At 45.1% G+C, this 23247-nt stretch overlaps 1 protein-coding gene across 1 annotated transcript in view; it reads left to right on the top strand.

The window, feature by feature from the left end:
- The window catches only part of LOC147736887 (uncharacterized), a 71603-nt gene extending 48926 nt beyond the window's left edge, over nt 1–22677 (top strand). The window contains 2 exon segments of the mRNA XM_086953831.1: nt 12140–13955; nt 21535–22677. Of these exon segments, the coding sequence (XP_086809957.1) occupies nt 12170–13955; nt 21535–22406 (2658 nt within the window). The 5' untranslated portion in view covers nt 12140–12169 and the 3' untranslated portion in view covers nt 22407–22677.
- The last annotated feature ends 570 nt before the right edge of the window (nt 22678–23247 follow it).

Genomic DNA, 23247 nt, shown 5'->3' with positions numbered 1-23247 from the left:
GTCTGACTCTTAGAGGTCGGTAAGTTATAAATCAGCCAGTTTTGATTGAGATAAGGGTTTGCACGGAGAGAGCTGTGTTCTTTTAAATGTGCTTCTTAATATGCATCCACAGACGTGTGGAGAATTATTTTTGAATGCATGATTTAAAATGAGTGAAATGTTAAGGAGGTGGCCCGGTTAGAATGCATGCTACGGGCTGTTTTCATTAATTATTTCTTTGAGGGTTTTCCATCTAGCAAGGAATGTGCTGGCCGATGTTTTGCAATGATCACAGGTTGAGAATAATCAATCTTGCCCGACAGTGCATGGTAACATGTGCTTTTAATTAGTGACAGGCAACCGTGTGCTTTTAAAATAAATGTGTTCTCATTATTATTTTCCCTGATGCAAGCTGAACCTTTTTTCAAATGTGAATGTTTTGATATGCAGCAAAACCGGAATATGTAAGTTAACCCACTCAGTTATAAAATAAATGGCTGTTTGATAATATATGAATTTGGCCCTTTTATTAGGTTGGATTAAATGGCTTGCATGATTAATTATGCTGCAATGCAATTTTACATGTTGCCCCTGGTTGAACAAAATACAATGGTGAAATGTGTCTGCATTTTATGTTGTTTTAAATTTATTTCTCTTTCAACAGCTGACAGTATATATTTTTATTTTTTGGATGCTTGTGTGTATAGTTAGGGTGGAGCAGAATATATTGTTAAAAATGATAACTATAACACATTACCATCTATCTATGTGTCCCTTACATTAGTTTAATTTGCATTTAGTTACAAGGCTCGCCTATGTACTTTGACAAGCTGTTGATAGAAGGGTATGTGCAGAGAAATATTAAACCCAATAGTCCATGATAATTCGTTTTTTCAAATGCAGACTGTATAGTCTTGTGTGCAGAAGTAAATTGCCCCTTTTTGTGTGTTGATCTGCATACTAAATAAATGCCCATGTTTCAAATGTCTTGTCTTTTAGCTGAATTAGTTAGACAAAAGTCTTTTTAGAAAGTGGAGCTTTTAAGTAGCAGTACATTGTAACAGAATTATTTTTAAAATGCTAGCTTTTGTTAGTTAGAGAATCTAGCCTGGGAACAGCTTACAAAGAATGTGTTTGTCGACCTTGGCAGACCAGCTGGTTTGTGAAGGCGGGTTTTTTCCTCTGCAGGCTCCGAACACGGCCTGTCTTGTTATGATTGGCCAAAATCCAATTTTGTTCCGCGGACGGAATGTTTATGTAAGGGGGGGTCAACTCGCTCCTCCTGGCTGTCGGCGCAGACAGCTTCATTGCCTGCTGATAAGGGATTCTTGCACATGCAGAGTAGTTGGCAGACTCTTGGCCCTTGGAGTTAGTTAGATACAGTAGGCCCGGGCGGGCTTCCCTGATTAGGGAAAGTGAGGCTTGCAGCGCCCTGCTTCTGCTATGAGATCATCACTTGGCAGTGATTCAAATTTCTTCACACTGTAGCCTGGCTTCTGCGTATTTTTTTTTTTTTGAGCAGATTCAAAACTCTGAGCACGAACTTCCTTCTGAAGGGAGGGGCTGTCTCACAGAGGATTAGGGTATTATTAGGCCCTTCTGGATATGTTTAAAAATTAGATTTTGCTAATGTTTTTAATTAATTAGGATATTTTCTTTTCCATAATGAAAGGCACTCGGGGTGCTTTTTAAATAGAAAATTTTATTTTGCAAGATTAATGATACTTGTTTTCTTGTCCTAGGGTTGCTGGGTTGTGGTGTTGGTGTGTGGGTCGCCCCCCCCCCCCACTTCCTTTCTTATTTTAGTTTTTTACTTTCATGTTTTTATGTTAGTTTATTATTTTTGGAAGATGGAACCAGACCAGACCAGACCGGATTGGTGGTGGATGGCCGCATCGGAGGAAGTGTCCGGATACCGAAGATGCCGGATGGTGACCTACACTGATGTCCCAAAATTGACATTGGACTTATATTTTTGACAAACCCAAAATAATTTTTTTTTTTTTGTGACAGAATCCATCATAATACGATTTCCCGCAAAAGGATTTTGTTATGTAATTCCTTGGCCTGCATTATTCCCATGTTTTTCTTTGCAATCACTACGAACAGGCCCCACTTTTAAAAAAAAAAACATGTCATCATGGTTTTGATGTTTATGTAGTACTATCTTTGCTTTTTAGGATGCAGTCACCTATTATAGTTTTCTTGCTTTCTGCAAAACAGTATGGAGGGATACAAAAAAAAAAAAGAATGGTGGTGCACACATGTGTTCCACAGTGTGAAGAAACTAGGTGTTAACTGTTTTGTACTTTTATATATACACCAGCTATCTTGTAGAAATGGGGTTGTCTTTGTTTTTCCTGTTATTACACTTTCACTTTGATTGATCAAAGGGTGGTTACCCTAGACTTTAGGTTGTCCTGGGAGATGTGTCTTTTAGTATGATTATGTATTAATGTTTGCCCAGACCTTGAGAACCGTTTGTCATGTTTACTTCTCAGATTTCACCAAATTTTTTCCTTAAGTTGACTGATGTCAGTAGGCCTCATTTAGGCCCATTGTTATTTTCATCCCACAAACTAGCCCCTACACCAATAGATTTCATGAGTCATCATTAGCTTAAGTTGACCAAAGTAGGTAGGCCTCATTTAGGCCCTTTGTTGTTTTTTCATTAGAAGTTGAAACACATTTAGTTCTTAAGTTGTCCGAAGTAGGTAGGCCCCATTTAGGCCCCTTGCTGTTTTCATTCAACACATAAGTCCCTACATCACTAGATTTCACCAGTTATCACTAGAAGTTGAGGCACATTTAGTTTGAGGATGCTTTGGTTAGTTTCTGTTGTTATCAGATCCAATCTTAGATATGTTTCAGCATTCAAGTCAAGGGTGCTTTGATTTGTTTTCAGTTGGTTGTTAGATTTGTATTCCCTACAGTGAGTTTCAGGTGGAATTTCCTTAAGTTGTCATTCTTTTTAGAGAGTCTTTTTGGTTTTTGGTTTGTTGATAGATTGTGTTGATGTTTGTTTATATGGATGTTGTTGTTTATAGATGTTCGCAAGATAAAGATCTAAGGGTGGAATGTAATGGCAGGGTTTTTGGCTCTATTTAGCAGTGATATAGACTTTAATCTTGCTCACATCTAGGATAGGTATTCTTAGCTTGTGTTGGCCCTTTTAAGCCCTTTCTTCCAGACCTAGAATATGATAGCTGCTTAATATGATGATAGATCCCTTATTCTTGACTCTAACCTGTCTATTGCCTATTGGCTTTGACATACTTGCTTATAGTAGACACATTGGTATGGTTTATGTAGGTATTCTGACAGAGCTAAGGGGCATTTCATCCCTTTCAGGCCTACAGGCCTAGAACTAGAGGGACTCCATCTTGATGGAGCTGAGAGGCTTTTCAGGGTAAAGGTAAAGTTTATAGTTAAAGCTGTTGTTCACTTGGAGAGAACCGGTCTGGGCCAGCCCTTATCGGTAGGCTGTATTATTCTCTGTGTCGAAGACACCACAAAAGGCTGGCCAGCTGGGTGTGTGTCCTTGATGCGAAGTGGTGCAGAGATCTGGTGGGCGGCAGGCTGATGGCTGGAACTTTCCATGAGGAAACAGCATTCTATATCAGTGAAGTGCAGAGGCGGAGTCAGGCAGTCGAGTGGAGTTGGCGGAGCGGAGAGGAGTCAAGCTGGAGTGGTAGAAGAGTGAGGAGTTGTTGGAGTAGGAGAGAGAGAGAGGGTTCAAGCTAGAGAGAGCTGAGTTGAATTGAAGGAGCAGAGAGTGTTGGTAGAGTTGGAGGAGTGGAATTGCAAGAGGAGAAGAGACAGGACATGCTTGGAACAGAGAGAAGACAAACAGACAGTCAGTGAGCTGGAACTGAAGGAAGCAGTCAGAAGCAGTTACTTATCAGAAGGAGGTGTGAATAGCTGGAGTCTGAAGTAATGCCTTTTAGAAGAGACGGAGGAGAGATCGTGGACTAACCTGTGGGAGCAGCTGGAGTTAATTGGACATTAGCACAGAGACAGTTAAAACAGAGTGAACAAGCTAGTGGAATGAAGAGCATCAGAGCGGCAGAAACCATTAGATTGAAGCTGGAAGGTGGAGACAGTTCGTGGGGGAGAGGAGTCCAGTGCAAAGTGATCAGCGCAGAGGTGTATCCAAGAGTGCAGGAGAGAGAGTCTGAGATGAGCCAAGGCACAGACGAGAGAGGAACCCAGATGACAGCTAGAACAAGACTTCACACTAATCAGGTGATATCGGTCCTGTCATATTAGTTTACTTTACACTTGCATCTTAAATTTGTCTTTATTCCCTAAGCTATTGTATTGCTAATCCTCTTCCTTGCAGCGGTGTGTTCTATCTATAGTCTTTGTCAGTTACATGTGGATGTGTCTATTATAATACAGATCTGTGTAGGTGTTTATATTGTTAATAAACCCCAGTTTATTAGTGAACTGAAATGTGCCTTGTATTCTTGTTCAATCAGGGTAAATGTAGCTTCTAGGTGGTTGTTGTTTATATGAATGGATGAGTAACCCCAATCAGGTAAGTGGTGATCATATAAATAGGGAGCGAGTGGACCTTTGATGCCAAGGATAAGAGGTACATTATATTATTTGGCTAACTCCTAATATTGTAGTAGCAAGCCCTTAGTGAATAGGGAGAGAGAGACTTCCCAACATATAACTGAAGGTGCTCATAGGAATGTGGTCGTCGTTGATATACGGCGTTAGTGAGAGCGTTGGGGTGGATTACCAGCGCGTATACCCACAGGATTGTGGCTTGTGTAAGTGAGAGCGTTGGGGGGGATTACCAGCGTTTAGGTTTGCCGGATTGTAAACCGTTTGGAAAAGAGAGCATTGGGTTCTGCAGGCCCATGTGTAGACACACCGGATTGTGTGTCATATCTGCCCTGGGGTAGATTAGTCTGGGTCTGAGTGGCCGCGAGACTATAAGGTATGAGTGTGGTGTAGGGCATGGATATCCTTAGTAATCAGTGAGTATTCTTAGTATCCCTATAGATTTAGTGGTGTTTCTAATAATATGAGCTTGTATATTGCGAGTTCCCCATCCTCAGGTAGGTACCCAGGTGCCTGAATAGATGGTCCTGAGGAGGGATGTGGTTACGTTCTGGCTGGGTTGGAGGGGCCCCTAGGGGCTGATCCCATCTAATCAGAAAATCCAGCCATAACACTGTACGAGTGAGAGTTGGAGTTTGTGTCACATCTGTGAGTACACAATTGAATGGACTTTTTAAAGAGCAATTTTTTTGTGTGTGTGTTTGTTGCAAACATTTGGCGTGTGTGTTGCAAGCATTTTGCCAAAGACAAGCTTTATTTTATTTTATTTTATTATTAATCTTATAGAGCGCGACAGCTACCCGTAAGGGTTTCCCGGCGCTAATTGACAGTAAACAACACATCTGTGAGTATACAGTTGAATGGAGTTTTTAAAGAGCAATTTTTTTTGTGTGCGTGTGTGTTGCAAACATTTTGTGTGTGTGTTGCAAGCATTTTGCCAAAGACAAGCCTATCTGCTCCCAGGCATGCCTAGCCACATCCGCTCGGACCAGGAGTCGAGTAGTATACTCAAAATGTTGCATATTCAGCATGAGATCTATTGTCTTTCAGGTACACAGATTTTGGTATCTCCCCCATGTTTGTCTCGTTTTTTGAGGCAAATGGCGTGTATGCCAGCCACACATATAGAGTAATCTGGTACTCAACAGCCCTCAGTTTGGACCAACAAACAATAAGACTCTTCCACATCCTCAGATTGAGGAGTCGTTAAAAGCGGCTTTACTAAACCCTCCCTCCCTTGGCAAAGATAAGGTGGAAATACTCAAATTATTAGAATCTTCTTAGCCGGATATCCTGTTCTTAACTGAAACCTGGTTGTCAGAGGAATCTACTCCAGATCTCCAGAAGCCATACCCGAAGATAACCAGAAGAGAACAAGCTCAGAGGAAGGAGTGAGATAGCAGTACTTATTCACCAGTGGATCCACACATCTCTTTTACAAATTACTCAAACTGAAGGGGTAGATCTGCTTTCCTTTCTCAAGTTTCGAATTGATGACGACAACTCAGTCCCTAAAGATAATGAATTTGCTGATTTAATGATGTTTGATTTACACCAACACATTACATGCTCAGATCACATAAAACGAAATCCCTTAGATCTGATCTGGGCGTATAATTCAAATTGACTGAATGTAATCATCCTTCCTTGCATTCAGTCCAATCAGTATTGTCTCTGTCCCTCATATTACGAACTGAAAGAAACGGATACTAATCCTGACAAACCAAACTAATCTTATGTGGAGATCACACTCACAACTTCTCGAATCAGTATTTGATCAGCGTTTGTATTCCGGTAGATCTTTTTAACTTGATCCACAAGCAGGAAATGAAACCATACACACATGGCAATACATTAATACAGAGCCAGTGTTATCAACACTTTCAAACCCCTCCCCCTCTTCCCATCAATTGAAGACATTCTCTCCAAAGAAAAATAACCCACTATGTGGTTCGGACATGCTAGTGACCAACACCCCTCAAATTCAACAGCGTGTTATAAACCGCACCAGACCAGTGCCCTGGTACAAGCCAGAGTTAAAGGAGGCGAAACCTGCATTGTGTCGACACAGGCGGGACAGGGATGATGAAGAGAGCAAAATCACATTTTAAATTGAGCTTGAGGAATATAAAGGCAAACCCATTCCTTGCAAATTCCTCTTAATAGACAAATAATAAAAATGGTTTTTTGATATCCTGAATGATTAGTCGCCCCCAGATGAAATGAGAACTTCCCTGACTCCTGTCGAGGCATTCTGTGACAATCTAAATACTTAACAAAAACATTCTTTAAAGATAGTATAAACAAATACAGCAGTAATAATTCTGAAGTTGAGTCTGATAAGAACTCTACTCTCCTTATCCTTGTTTGAAGAAATAAACAGGCTTCATGAATTTATGATCAAGGTCAAATCCGGGTCACCAACTGACCCTTGCCCTCCAGCAGTCATAGAATCTCTGACCTCAACAATCAATCAATCAATCAATCAATCAGCATTTATAAAGCGTACCCCAAGGATATCTGAGCGCTGAGGGTGCTGCGTCTCAGTCGAAAAGCGAGGTCTTGAGCAGTCCCCTACCGAGGGCTGTGTCCTTCGTTTTTTGGCCGCCATATTTGGTGTGGGTCGGGCTGGTGACGCACTCTAGCAGCGCTTTAAAAACGGATAGGGATGCCTCCGCGCAGCGGACGCGTACAGCGGACGCGCCGGACCTGCGCCGGAGTCGTGCCAGAGCCCTGCCCGTCTGCGCCCATCCGCGTCACGGCAGCGGACGGCGCGGCGGGAGGCGCTGGCCACAGGCTCACTTACACCGCAGCGGACCTACTATCTTTCAAGACTAATACTGCCACCTGTCGGCATGTCTTCCCTGGCCGATATAACGGTAAATGCTGCTGTCCAGGTTGTGGGTGGTACCCTAACATATATCGGGCTTCTGAGGGGCCCCATATACTCCCCATTAACAACTTCAAGTGCCTATTACTCAACACCCGCTCTCTGCACAGGCACGCCTTAGACATTTTGCAGCTGTTGACATCAGAAAAACCACTTTGTCTTATGCTCACGGAAACTTGGCTCAATGAGTCTTCTAACCCAGATATCGTGGCAGCCATTCCTTCCGACTATATACTTCACAGACAGGATAGGGCACTGGGTAAGGGTAGTGGAGTCGCACTTGTAGTTCAAAGATCTTTCGCTTGTGCAATCATACCATCCTTGCCTATTTCTGGCTGCAAATCCCTCGCCTTTTCCATCACTCTGTCCCCTCACCAATCGTTTTCTGGGCTCCTGATTTATAGACCTCCTGGCCTGCGGGGTTCTTTCTTTGATGAGTTTCAATCAGCTGTCACCACTCTCTGCCTGAAGGTTGAACACTGTATAGTGCTAGGGGATTTTAACATCCACATGGATGTCGAGTTAGACAGTGAAGCTATCAAAATCAATGACATCACCGCCCCTCTAGGTCTAACTCCTTACATCTCGAGTGCGACTCATGACAAGGGTCACACTCTGGATGAAGTGTTTTCCACCATTCCCCTTATTACGACCTGTTCCATCCCTGTTCTCTGGTCTGACCACTCTTTGATCAGTTTTTTAATTCAGGGCAGAAGTAAATCATCCTGCATAAACTCTAACCATCTTAGGCACCCCAGTAGACCTTATCACAAAATCACTCCCGAAAGCCTTGCTCAAGCGTATCAGGAACATCCCTGCATTCTATCTGGTCATCTGGAGAGGGACCTTGATACGTTTCAGAAATGGCTGACCGAGAGGCTTGACGATCTTGCTCCACTTTCTACGCCTCGTTCATCTACCAAGCGTAGTTCGGCTCCTTGGTTCTCAGAGTCACTTGCTTTGGCTCGGCGTAACTGCAAGTCAGCCGAAAGACTCTGGCGGAAGCAATACGATGCGGAAGCCAAGTCCGCCTACAAATCATCCATCAAGTCCTATCACGCCGATATTCTGGAGGCAAAAAAGAACTATTTTGCCAACAGAATTGAGTCTGCATCAAACTCCTGTAAAGAAATCTTTACCATTGTTAAGGAGTTTGTCTCTCCTAAATCCAGCACAGTTCAGCACAAGTTTTCTGAACCTTGGGTAAAGGAGCTGGCTATTTTCTTCACTACTAAAATCAAACTGATTCAAGAATCTTTCCCTCCCTCTGTTCCCAGCTCATCTCTCACCGATTGCAATCCATCGTCCTTTTCATCTGATTCCTGCCCCGTTTTATCGGAGTTTCCAGTTCTATCGGAATCTATTTCTCTGGATCTCCTACTTAGGATCAAATCAGGCTCTCCATTGGATCCCTGTCCGCGACCTTTCTAGCTAGCAACGCCAAGATTCTGAACTCGTTAATTAATCCTGTTCTTAATCTGTCTTTGACAAGGGGCACTGTCCCGCCGGCCTGGACGAAGGCAATGGTTGTTCCACTCTTGAAAAACCTGGCCTTGATCCGGAGAAACATGCCAACTACAGACCCATATCTCTCCTGCCCAGTTTAGCTAAGATCGTCGAGAAGCACGTCCACTCTGTGCTCTCCTCCTTCCTGGAAGACCATGGGTTACCCCACCCTACCCAGTCAGGCTTCCGCTCCAATTTGAGCACTGAGACCGCTCTATTGGAAGTAAATGAAGCCATCAAGGAAGCTCTCGACTCAGGCGGAAGAGCTATGCTGGTGATGTTGGATCTGTCGGCGGCCTTCGACACCGTCCCTCATGAAGCCCTCTTGAGAAAACTTTACGAGATCGGTCTCAGAGGGACGGTGTTGAGCTGGCTGAGATCTTACCTAGCGGGTCGTCGACAAGTGGTCTGGGCCCCCCCGTACTCTGCCGAGGTGCCGCCGATGGATGTTGGAGTCCCACAATGGTCGGTGCTTAGCCCGACCCTCTTTAACATCTTTATGACTCCATTGGCGGTACTGGCGGAGTCTCTGGGTGCCCAGATCATATCATACGCTGACGACACCCAGCTTCTCTTCACCTGTAAAAAAGGTACGGAGTTCGACGGGGAGAGCATCCGCGGTTGCCTTGGGGCTGTCTTCGACTGGTTTCAGTGAAGCAGCCTCAAGTGCAACCCCGACAAATCGGAGGTGCTCTTCTTTGGCTGTCAGGTAGACCCGCCTTGGCAGGAATGGTGGCCAGTGAGTATGTCACCCCCTTCTTCTTCTTCCACGGTTGCTAAAAACCTTGGGATTAAAATTGACAACACCCTTTCACTGAAATCCCAAATTACAGGTCTCACCAGTACTTGTTTTGGTCTGTTAAAAATGCTGCGCAAATTCCTTCCTCTGCTCCCTTTGGTCCACAGGAAGCTGACGGTACAGGCTTGAATTTGTTCCAGGCTCGACTACTCCAATGTCCTCTACCTTGGTTTGCCAGACTACCTCCTGCACAAACTTCAGGTAGTCCAGAATTCCGCGGCAAGGGCCATTTTTGGCCTACCCCGCCATGCTAGGGCATCAGAGTTGCTTCTTTCCCTTCACTGGCTTCCTGTCAGGAAGCGGATTACATTTAAGGCTCTTACATTGGCCCATAAGGCACTCCATTCGGTAGGTGCCTTTTACATTCAGAAACGGCTTTCTCTCTATAAGCCCACTCGATCTCTTAGATCTGAATTTCTTGGCCTGGCAACTGTTCCACCCATTAGGAAAGTCAGGATAGGTGGACGCTCGTTTAAACATCTCGCCCCTAAACTGTGGAACTCCCTTCCCGTCGATCTGCGCCGCATTCCCAATCTGCTGGCCTTTAGAAAGGCCTTGAAAACATGGCTTTACAATCAATAACTGGTATGTCCCCTGTTTCCTTATCTCTCTTTTCAGCCATGGGTCAGAAAGCGCCGGGACACTCCTTGGAGTAGCCGTGCGCTATATAAGACACCCATTAACATTAACATTAACAGCGTTTTCATCAATTCAGCAGCACAAGCTGTCGTTTCCAAGCGCGTTTCATAATGCTGTAGAGCTCACGATACTGAAAAACCAGGGAGAAATCCTGGATATAACCAAGAATTATAGGCCAATACCTCTGCTCCCTCTAACCTGGGAACACACTCAGTAACTCTGGGCATTAGCTTGCCTCATCTCTACAACGGCCCCCCACAGACGCCAGGGATGCCTGGTTTCACTTTGGAGATACCCAGTAAGGGACCATCTTACATACAGGGAAAACCAGGACGGGTTCCCCAGCGGTCTACAGCGCCAGGACACTCGGTTAGAGTAACAGTGCGCTTTACAAATATCCCACATTTACATTTACGTTCACATTTACATTATAACTACACCAGCTCTCAGATGATTCTTATCAATGGAATGTCCGCCTCACAACTCCAGGTTCAAAATATGATGCAATTTGAGGATTACTTCATGAGGTTGAATCAACTAAAACTGAATATTGATAAAACTGAGATTGTAATTCTAAAGAATAAGACCAATCGTTGGAGCCAACGTTACACACCAATAAAAATGAGATTGCTACCGGAGCCTAAACCCACAGCTAAAAGCCTCTGAGTGATAATCAATAGCAATCTTAGCAAGAACCAGCAGGCTGGAGCAGTAGGATCTGAATGCAGATTTGTGCTGAGACTGCTTCAGAAACTAACCCCACTCCTCCCAAGAGACAAAACAAGAAAAGCAATAACGGTGGCCGCAGTCCTATCTAGATCACATTATGCCAACCGAGTATATGTAAGAATGCCCAGTATTACCATTCATAGACTACAAGTAATTCACAGCGACGCAGCTTGTTTACTACATCATCTTCTGAGGTGGGCAAGCGCCACACCTATATTGAAATAACAAATCCACTCTAATACCCTCTGCCTCAGCCCTAAAGGGTCGAGAGGTCTAGCCCCTCACTTCATTGCAAACCAGGCGGAAATACATACACCCGTACAAAACCAGAGATCGCCTCACTTGAATTTACTTTCTATTCCAAAATTACAGAGGATCAGATCAGGTGGACTCAGCTTTGGTACAAGCTCCTTCCATTCGGATCTCTCTCCCGGCTAAATCCATTTGAATCTAACTTCAAGTGTTTTCCCAGAAAACTGACAACTCACAAACCTATTCTTCCCTGGTCTGATTAGTTGTCTCCTCTTTTATGTGTTTCTGATTCAGTTCCAAGAAACCCTAGGTTGAACATGCTCTCTATATATGTAATGACATAACAAGCGTTTTGTAGATCCTGTAGAGAGGTTTGGCATGTTGGCGCGTGCTTCAGTCACTGACCTGAATATTGCAAAAGAGAGCTGTACAGTGCAAGTGAGGATGATAGCGCAGTCTTGTCTGCCAGGGTATTATAAACCTTCGATTGCTGCAAGGCTGTTACAGTGTCCAGTTTTTGTGGTCGCACAGTGTACAATTTGAGCAGACCAAGGAACAGACATAGTGTTGGAAACATTTCAAATCCGTGCCTTTCATAATATATAAAATATGTTGCGGCTATTGTGACATTTTAATGATTCTTTTTTTTCTGGTTTTAGAAATGAGCGATGTTCTCTGATCACACTGGGGTTGGTGAGACAGGAAGGAGGATTTTGACCTAACTGTCCTGTGATAACGTGTTGTCTTTTCTCTTTTCCTCTCCTCTGCAGACATTGAGACTTGAACATCAATTTACCGTAATGGGGAGAAGACGGGCTCCAGGAAAGAAAGTGACAGCGCAGTGTTCACGTGAATCCGTAAGAGCCACAGTCCCATCTTATACTCTTCATGACGTCTCAGCTTCAAGATCCCGAAATGATGCTCAGAGGGACCAGGACCTGGAACCGCTTTCGGAGAACCTGCCACACATTATCCTTCTATCCATGCTGGAGGAGTTGGAAGCCAAACTGGATAACTTGCTGAATACTGTGGAAGACATACCTTCTAAAGTCACTGGGCTGATTAAGAAAATCTGGATAGAAAAGGATCAAGGTTCCCTAGATAATGGCGCAGTGTCTTTGGAGGTGGTCTGTCCGGCGAGCATTAGAGATTGTGCTGTTAGCCGGTCTCCTGCAACACCTCAACTGGACAGGCCAGTGGAACCGAGCTTGTGTCTTCAGACAGTGTTTCCTGATGGGCATGCACCAAAGCAGGAGTGTACGCTCTCTTCTCCGACCGATTTTCAAGGGTGTCCAGAGGAGCCAAACCTTTGTCTACAGCCAGTGTTTCCAGATCGACGTTACCCACGGGAGGACCAGTGCTTGCAACCTGGGTTTCCAGATTTACACGGGTCGAAGCGAGACCAGTGCTTGCAATCTGGTTTTCCAGATGTACACGAGTCGCAGCAGGACCAGTGCATGCAGCCTGGTTTTCCAGATGTACACGAGTCGAAGCGAGACCAGCGCATGCAGCCTGGGTTTCCAAATGTACACGAGTCGCAGCGAGACCTTTTCATGCAACCTGGGTTTCCAGATGGAAATGGACAACAGCAGGATTGTACTCTATCCAGATGCCCTCAGACAGATTCTCCAGGCAGGTCACTGGAGGCAAACCTGTGTCTTCACTCAGAATTTGTTGTTGGCCAGGCACCAGAGGAAGACCAGAGCGTACAGTCAGCGTTCGCAGAAGAGAGGGAGCCAGATGAGCCCCTGAATCAAGAACCATCCTCATTGTCTAGTAAAAGCTGGGACCAGCAACAGAACCTCTGCCCACACCCACTCTTTCCTGAAGGACACAAACCACAGCAAAACCAATGTATACAACCCACGCTACCAGATGGGAACGGACCTGATGATCCCTTGAAGGAAGAACTGATGTGTTTTGATTTCCAAGATCCCCAGGAGAACCGCAGCCTACAACCCGTGTCATCTGATGGGATGTCATCAGATGAACACTTAGAGTCTGGGCTGTTTTCCTTTCATGAGTTGGGGTCACAACAAACCCAGTCCCTACAGCAACACCTATGCTTGAAGCAGGAACTTCCTTATGTGCAGGATCCAAACGTGAACTACGAGCTAGAAACAATGTGCCCTGAAGTACAGGAACCAGAGCAGAAAGACAAGCTAGAACAGACCTGTGCAGATGCACCGGGGTCAGATCAGAGCAACACAGTGGAACCGCTGCACACTGCGGCACAGGACCGAGAGAGAGAATCAGTGCTTCCTGAAGCACAAAAAACAGATCAGAACACAGTGGAACTGCTACACCCAGAGGAGCAGGATTCAAATCAGAACTACAAGCTATAACCAGCCTGTGCTGATGCAGAGGGCTCTGATCAGAGCTACATACTCGAACCACTGAACCCTGAATCACAGCATCAACATCAGAACTGCAAGGCAGAACTGCTCTGTCCTGAAGAGAGGGGTCAGCCTGTGCCCCCATCATGCCTAGAACTGGACACAATTACTGCAGATGAAGATGTCCCCTCAGACTCGATGGAGACAGGACCAACACAGTCCCATTTATTGCCGTCCAAAGCCACCCCAGGTATGTGTTTCGCTATACATGGACACGCAGAGGGCATACTAACGCATGTAACCTCTTGAGAATGCATATTAGCAGATTTTAGAAAGTCTCCGAGGGGATCATTTGGGTTTGGGTGGAACCCACTGAGCGATACTGACCCCAGAGTACACTGGGTGCAGATGTGTCGCTGCATTCTTCTCTGCTTCCACACAGGACTGCATCCTTCCTGTACAGTAGCAGGCCTGGTAATGGGACTCTGCATGAGACAAATAGGCCAGTAGCTCTCGTCCTTCCTTGTCGGTCCCTATTCAAGGCTGAGGAACTGGAAATAGAGCTATTCATGGGAGGAATTACTGGGCAGAATCACACGTACTAGTCGGATAAAAGTGATGTGGTGTTCATTGAGAATAGCTGCCATGCACAGTCTAGAGAGGGAACTGTGTTTCCGGTTGCACAGTTACATTGGGTAAGACGCAGTCGTCTCCAGTTCCTGATATCAAAATCCTAGTCTGTATTCAGCTTCAACAGCAGCGCCGACCAGGGATGTTCTTGCCCCTGCAGGGTTCTCCAAGAGTGCACACGGCCTTGTTGTGAAAGACAGATACACTACGTGATTCGCTGTATCTGACTTGTGAGTTCACCCTCCCGAATTCTAGCTCAGTCCCAAGTGTGCTATGAATGGTTTTAAGGGAAGATAAAAGTAGCCATGATCTCCCTACAGCAGCATCCTGCCTTTAGCAAACTCTTAACTATGTAAAATGTCATCGCATCATCACACGTAACATGCTGAGTTAGGGTTTGCACACCCGTAGTGCAAATTATGGATTGTGGTTCTAACTATAAATTGCATATTGCAGTGGTTTGTTCAGTTTTAAGTTTTAACTATAAATGCACTTTACCCTTGTGTTATAACAAAACCAACTATAATTTCACTTTAACCTTATTCAGTGAAAATATTTTAGGGATAAAGTATCTCCGGCCACACATGATAAGGATATTGCATGTCAGCGAGGAGTTCCATAACTATATAGAGGAACAAGGACGAAGGCAGAGTTACTTTATGAGGTTATTGGACTCCAGGTGACTTGCAGTAATCTTATAAAGTGCGCCAGGTGGTACTTTATCTCATACTAGCAGCCTTCCCGGCGTTGTCCGGGTATGAAATAGAATGTGTGCAATGTGTGTAGTAGGCAAGGGAAATTTATTTTAAAATCTCGCGGTAGATAACATTTTTAGCATGAAGTGTTACAATAGTTAGGCATGTGTGTGCAGATACTATGTGTACTTCTGAGTAAGAAGTATTAGCAGATGTCTCTAGTGTGTATGTACTCCACTTCCGTAGGCAAGCGTGTGTGAAAGTGCATTCAGTTGTAAATTTCGTGTCCCCGCAGGCCCCTGAATCGCGTCATCCCCCGCTTGAGGCCCGGCTCTAGTTTTGTTTTATGTTGGGCTTGTGGTGTAAAGTCGTGAGTGGGTGACAGCGCACGCTGGAGACGCTGCGCGTGTGGGAAAGTGCAGTCAGTTCAATAGTTAGTGTCCCAGCAGGCGCGCTTCGTCTCGTCATACGCGCATGGGCGTATGGATATGGATAATACATGTTCACACCATCACCTTTCCCACAAACCACTTAAAACCTTGTAGCGTAGCTCTTTCATATGAAAGAGCAAACATGTTTGCAAACAAGAAAAATAAAAATAAAGCCTCTAGTGCAAAATTAAAGGCATCAAAAACCTGTGGGATATTTTTTTGGATATTTTTTGCCCACAAATATTAGAAACCGTTTAATACAAGTCATTAAAAAAAAGCTGCAGTACCTCAGAAAATGTAGATAGAGATCGGAATTCAGAGCATGGGGAGGGGTGACTCTTCCATCTGAGCAAGGCCGTGCCTGGCAAGTGAATGATGGCTCCACCCCCCCACTGGGCGTCTGATAGGAGACCCCTGCATTCTGAAAGAGCAGGATGTCGTCTCGTAAACCAAGTGCGCCCTGACCCCACCAAACTGGTTCTGACTGGATTTAGTGATTTGTGGCTTTAGAGAACAAATACTTTTTTGGTATAAAACGCTGCGCTGGAACCTTGTCCAGGTGTGTTCCTTCTGGATGTCAATATGAAACTCTGTCCGAGTGAACAGAGGAAAGGACTTTTGAAACTTTCACCAAGCTTGCTGAAGAAACTACCCGAGGGCCTGAATCAAGAGAGCCTCCTACCGAAGTCTCAGGAACATTAGACTTCACCCCATCAGCCGTCGGAATTCCAGTGTGAGGAATTCTGCTTGCAGGTGAGGCCTCCGTCGAGCCTCTAGTTCTACTGTGAGGAACGACGACTGGGAACCTTTGCTGAATCTGTGTGACCGCTGCAGCTAAGAGAGAGTTGTCGCAGCTGAGAGTTTGCCTGAATTTGAACCTCCGGAACCTTCGATGAATCTGTGTGGGCCGCTGCAGCTAAGAGAGAACTGTAGTCGCTGAGTGCCCACCATTGTGCCAGCCTGGTCGAGACCATCCTTCATCCTGTGGGCCGCCGCAGCTAAGAGGGAGCTGCTGCCGCTGAGTGCCCGCACCTTTGCCAACTTTGCATCATTGTGATCTGTCCTGTGGGCCGCCGCAGCTAAGAGAGAGCCGCTGCGGCCCGCACCTTCGCCAACTTTGCATCATTGTGATTTGTCCTGTAGGCTGACGCAGCTAAGAGGGAGCTGCTGCCGCTGAGTGCTCGCACCTTTGCCAACTTTGCATCATTGTGTTTCGTCCTGTGGTCTGCCGCTGCGAAGAGCGAGCTGCTGCCGCTGAGTGCCCGCATTTTTGCCAACTTTGCATCATTGGGATCTGCCCTGTGGGCCACCGCAGCTAAGAGAAAGCTGCTGCCGCTGAGTGCCCCCACTTTTGCCAACTTTGTATCATTGGGATCTGTCCTGTGGGCCGCCGCAGCTAACAGAGAGCTGCTGCCGCTGAGCACCCGCACCTTTGCCAACGTTGCCTCATCGTGATTTGTCCTGTGGGCCGTCGCAGCGAAGGGAGAGCTGATGCCACTGTGTGCCCGCATCTTGTTCACCATTGTCAAGGATTGTCGCTATCGTCTCGTGGGCCGCCGCAGCTAGGAGAGAGCTGCTGCCCCTGTTAGCCCACCACAGAGCTGCAAGACGAGAGTTATCGCCACCACCAGCCCGGGCCAACGCAGCCGCGTGCTGCTGCCGCTGAGAGCCCGCCTGTCCCCGAGTGCCCGAATCATTGTGGGTGCACACCGTGGACCCCTGCAGCCAAGACTTGTGGTCGCTGGCAGTTCGCCTGTCACCGTGTCCGCTTCATGAGAAGCTGCGTGCTGTTTCCTCTTTTAACTGCAGGTATCTGGTGCGCAACGGGTCACGTAGGCCCCGGCCTTGAACTCAGTCAGTGTCACGTCTGGTGAATACGTTATTGCCTTTTTGAGTCCCTACTGGTTTACGTGCATTGTAGCTTGTTAAAACGCTTTGAGAGTCTTGAGTTAAACCTTAGATAATGATATTATTTTTCTATACCTACTTGAGTTGTGTCCTTTTGTGGTTTCGTTACTGCCTTATTGTGCATGGTCATAAATGCTTCACACACTGCCTCTGAGACCGGCCTAACTGCTCGTGCTACGTTACCACAGGGTTGAGCAGGGGTTGTCAAAGGGGGTAGGCCACTTGCCCTGACTTAGGAAGAAGGGTTCCTATTTGGACATTGGCGCCAGCCATTGCCAACTAGAGACCCCCATTTCTAACATGTTTCATGACCTGACCTGCCATTCACCCTGGCTGCTGGCTCTTCCAGCAGGCATTGACCTCAAAGCTCGACGGTAATACCTTATAATAGTCGGGATCTGATGTCTATTGTTTTTAATCAGCGACTCGCTGCGTCACAAGTTGCTGTTTATAAAGAAATTAGGGCCAGATGTACGACCATTGGGATTTGCGACTCGCAAATTGCGATTAATTGCGAGTCGCAAATCCCAACGTACAACATTGTCTCAGACAATGTTTGCGCTTCCCAGTGGGGTCGCAAATTGCATGCCTCATGAATATTAATGAGGCTGTCGCAATTTGCGACCCCATTGGGAATGGCTGGCTCTCTCAGGGATGGTGGCCTGCTGGGATCAGCAGACCACCATGTCTGGGACTGCTTTGTCAATAAAGCAGTTTTTAAAAAAATGCAGCCCGCTTTCCTTAAAGGAAAACGGGATGCATTTAAAAAAGAAAGATTAAGCTTTTCAGTTTAATTTTTTAAGGGCAGGCAGTAGTCCCTGGGACCACTGCCTGCCCTTAAAAAATATTTGGGCTTCCATTCACAAAGGGGAAGGAGTCCCCTGGGGACCCCTACCCGTGTGCTAGTGCTTTACCACCCTTCTGAGAAGGGTGATAAACTGCAAATGTTTTGCGACCGCAATTGCGGTCGCACAACATTCATACATAGGTTTTAGACTCGCTATTAGGAAGGAACGCTCTTGGCACGGCCCTTCCTAATGGGGAGTCGCTAACCCCATTTAGCGAGTTGCTAATTCTTTAGCGGCTCGCGAAATAGGGTTAGTTCAATGGGCAGACCTATTTTGCGGTCGCAAAGGGGCCAAAATCCCCTTTGCGACCGCAAATAGCAGTCGTACATCTGGCCCTATGAGACTGCCTTTTCTACAGGGATTACAGAATCCCATGTAATATAAATATATGAACATATAATAACTTTGGCACAGTTCATTGACTCCGCACAAAGCTATTTGGGTGTGGCTTGGCTAGTTTTATGCATGTCTGTCAAGTGGGTGGCCAAGTGCCATTTTCCATTTAATTCCCATTGAAAAAGTTATTAATAGAGCTACAGAAAAAAGGCTGAATGAAATTACAACAAACTTTACTCATGGAAGGGCCTTTGATTCATTTGATACAAATCCCTCAGTTATGTTTGTGAAGTTGAGCATTTGAAAAGTGTGTTTTTTGTGGGCTTCAAATCAAGACACTAGACAATTAAATTAAAGGGAGCTGGATCTTTAGCCTAGAAATGGTCAGTGAATCTGGGCTTGAGGACCAAATGTAAAAATATATTTAATCCGATTGGATTAAGGATCTTTTTCTCCTGTCCATTTCGGATACATAAACCCAAAGTTGGATCCTCTGACCTGAAGCTCCCTGATTGGTTGGCTACAAATCGAACCATTAGTGGATAAAGGGACTTGTCCCCCCCCCCATCGTGAAACAATACTAAAGTCTTAAGGAGATGTGGTGCCATCCTGTCTCTTCCTGACACAGGAGCTGCCTAATGTTAAAACTGAAAAACAAATTGCAGATTTTAAGACAGATGTATATATGGGGGGGTTTACCCAGACATAGTCACTGGGACCTGGGTTATATAAGTACTGAGAGGAAGGGGTCCCAGCGTAAGTGTGAACAATATATATGCAATTTGAAAAAAGTCTATAGAAACAATGAATGCAGCCACATTGTTTTAATCACAATGGGGGTAGGTATATTCAATATAGTATCACTTGATTACATATTATAATCGGTTGTACAGTGCCCCAAGGGGAGGAGGACGTGATTAAGTGAGGATAGTGTGATAAAGGGATAGTGACAGTAAAATCAACCAAGTATCAGAGATGCATTGGTAAGTGAATTTCTATACACAAAACAAAAGACCATTGGTTCAGTACATAAATCAATATATGTCATACTTCACAAAGTATATTAAATGTCAGAATATTGGCGTGAAGTTGACAACCAAGAAGCTATTGTCGACGTTTCGACCCTCTGTAATTCGCAGGGATTAGTGGTGCCCTTGCTGCGGGGTCTTCATCAGGACAGGGTGCGGGGCAGGCAACCTAGTCAATATATATTAGAAAGAATTGTTTTAAAAAAATATTGGGGGGATTCCCAAATGGTCATAAGACACAACACAGTTTAATTAGGAATCATGCGCACACAGAAAGAAAGAGAGCATACCGTTCTAGTTAATGCTCATGTTGTAAATTGAGGACAGGACTTGCGTCGCCGTGGAGTCGTTCAATTCTTAAAAATGAGGAAAGAGAAATATATGGATTTACTAAGTTGGCCGAGACCGTTGGGTCCGAGAGTGGCGGAACAGACAAGTTTGTTGTTCCATTGAAGGGCGTCATAGTGTCTGATAATGTGTATAATCAACTTACAGTAAAGACGTTTTGTAGAGCGGTGGAGGTCGGATCAGGCCCAGGGGCGGTGGCAAAGGCAGAGTCTAAAACAGGATATTGATGTATGATTAAAATTAAAAATCATGTGGGATCAATATATCCAGTCTTACTGACAGTTTGGACAAGGCTTACCAGAATTATAATGTTGTTGGCACAGGGTCCAAGGGTAATAATATTTGCAGAAAGAATCACTTCGCGAGATCTGCAAAATAACACGGAGAGCTAGTCACAAATGTAAAGAAGCTATGGCGGTAACAAATTAACATGGATTAGGGGTTGTGTTTCGAATCATTTAACATGTTAAACAGGAGCTGCACAAAGCCTTCAAGGCAGGCGTTTCGACAACACGTTGTTCTGTAACGTGCGGCGGGCCAGCATTTTGAGGCTCATTCCAGCCAGCCTCGCCCTCGGGTTTTAACGCGTATACTGCACAAAGCTCTCAAAGTCGGGTCCCACTCCTGAGACATGACAACATTGTTAGCAAGTTACAGATGTCTTGAGGACAGTGACCCTGCACCCACAAAGGTACTGTGAGGCGGGTTGGGTCCAGAAGAGTGGTAAAGCCGCCCTACTCTCCTTCACGGGTGGCTTGGTTTCCCTTGGGCAAAGAGACGCGATTCAAGCGGCCCCGGCGGGCTCCAAATTCGCAAGAGCGTGAGGGGCATTTCTTGTTCAGCATTGTCTCTGCTCTGGAGATGACCGCAAGAATGGTGCAGGGCTGTTCATAGAGGAGAACTGCTGGAAGACTCAAGGTCAATAACTGTTTAGCGTTTAGTAGGTGCTCCTGCGCCGTACGTTTGCTTTCTAAATGCAATTGTGTCAACCACGTTCACTACAGTTACCATATGAAGTGTAATAGGAGCGCAGGTGCGATGTGACCTATGTTTTCATAGTAATTTGTGTTTTTCTCTGTCAAACCTGCATTATTTGCACGAACGGTGTGATTTAAGTCATTTTGGTCTTGTTTGATTTACAATATAGAATTTATTTTTACATAATCCTGCGTGGATTCCCTTTTGTGGTTTACTCACTGTGTTGCTGCTCTAGTGTGTTGCACAAATGCTCTGCACATTGCATCTTTAAACTAGCCTGACTGCTCTGCGCCAAACTACCAGTGTGTATCTGGCTTACCCTGACTAGAGTGGTGGATTCTGCCTTGCTTAGGTGCCTACCCTAGCCAACCAGAAAGCCTGTGTCGAACAGTGGTCCTTGTGAATCACTTGATTTCCCACCATGCTCCTGCTGCAGGACTCGGTCAACGCACTTTATGTAGGAGGACTAGCCACCATTTGTGTCTCAAAGGGAAGTGTGACTCTTTTTCCTAGAACATACATTTTTTTCCCTTAATTGTAACTGTTCACTTCTCCATATTATACCAATGCAGCTTTTTCAAGAAATATTTTCTTCATGTAATTTTCAATGTTTTTTATATTTTGCAGAACAACAATCACATCTAGAAAGTATGAATGGGAAAGAAAGCCATAAAGGTTCCGGAGGCAAGATGAATTTTAATCAAAATATCTACTTAAAGAAACGGCGCAGAATGCACATGAGGGAGAGACGCTTTGCTTGTAATGTGTGTGACAAAGGATTTATCAATGAGACACTTCTTTTGAGGCACAAAAAAGGACACACCAGCCTCAGGCCATATCCCAGTGAAAAGTGTAAAAAGTGTTTCACTCAAAAGGGAAATTTTTTACAGCATCAAAGAACACACACTGGAGAGAGGCCTTATCACTGCACAGTGTGTTCCAAGCACTTTGCTCATAAGAACAGCCTTGTACGGCATCAAAGTGTACACACAGGAGAAAAGCCTTATCACTGCACCATGTGTGAGAAGAGCTTCAGTCAAAAGACAAATCTACTAAAGCACCAACTAATACACACCGGAGAGAGACTTTATCACTGCACTGTGTGTTCAAAGCGCTTTTCTCATAAGTCGACCCTTGTACGGCATCAAAGAACTCACACAGGAGAGAGGCCTCATCATTGCACTGTGTGTTCCAGAACCTTTTCTCAGAAGACAAACCTTGTACTGCATCAAAGAACACACACAGGAGAGAAGCTTTATCACTGCACTGTGTGTTCCAAGTGCTTTGCTGATAAGGCGACCCTTGTACGGCATCAAATTGTACACACAGGAGAGAGGCCTCATCACTGTACTGTGTGTGCCAAGGGCTTTGCTTATAAGGGAGGCCTTGTACGGCATCAAAGCGTACACACCGGAGAGCGGCCTTATTACTGCACAGTGTGTTCCAAGTGCTTTGCTGATAAGGGATCCCTTGTACGGCATCAAAGCGTACACACATGAGAGAAGCCTTTTCACTGCACTGTGTGCGAGAAGAGCTTAAATCTAAAGTCAAGTCTCGTAACACCAAACACACTGGAGAGAAACCTTATCACTGCAAAGTGTCTTCCAATCGCTTTTCTTAGAAAGAAAGGCCATGTACGGCATCAAAGTGCACACACAGGAAAGAGGCCTTATCACTGCACAGTGTGTGGGAAGAGCTTTAATGGTAAGGCACATATGCAACGGCACCAAATAATACACACTAAACTGAACCCTATCACTGCACAGTTTATGCCAGTAACTTCACTCAAAATGAACGTTTCTACAACATCAATAAATACAAACTAGATCCATTTTCACTGTAACAATCTTATGTCCTGCTTACCCCAAAGTAAGTTTTACTGGAATGTTGCTCACAGCTAGGGCTCTCAGCACAGCCCCTTATTCACAGATGCCAAAGTCCCTACTCGCCTCTCGGAACGGACTTGCGTCCATCTTCAGCCCAGATGCTGCTCGCTCTTTGTGGTGCTTGATTGCCGTTGGAGCTGCAGAAAGAAACGTGGGCTCTTTTCCCTTCCCATCATACCTTTTATCACATATGTTTAAGATTTAGCAGTTGAACTGTAGTTATTGCAGATGTTTGTAGACCTCTTTTCCTCAATAAATCCTGCTGTATCTTGCATTACAATGGGTTAGAGTCAGTATTCTGTGCATTTAACATCCCCTCCTATAGGACTCACATTTTTTTGTCACTCTGTAAGCTCTACAGCGCTCAGGCTTCGGTAGTGAAGAGTGCTGCTGCAACCAACTGCAAAGCAGCTAACCCACTGAGCAGCCCCTTATCTATGAGTGCCGCCAGGTA

This window comes from Lissotriton vulgaris, chromosome 1_2, assembly GCF_964263255.1.
Source record: "Lissotriton vulgaris chromosome 1_2, aLisVul1.2, whole genome shotgun sequence".
In the NCBI taxonomy this organism is placed as follows: Eukaryota; Metazoa; Chordata; class Amphibia; order Caudata; family Salamandridae; genus Lissotriton; species Lissotriton vulgaris.
Note: the sequence above shows the minus strand (reverse complement) of the source record. Positions and strands in the feature narration are given on the sequence as shown.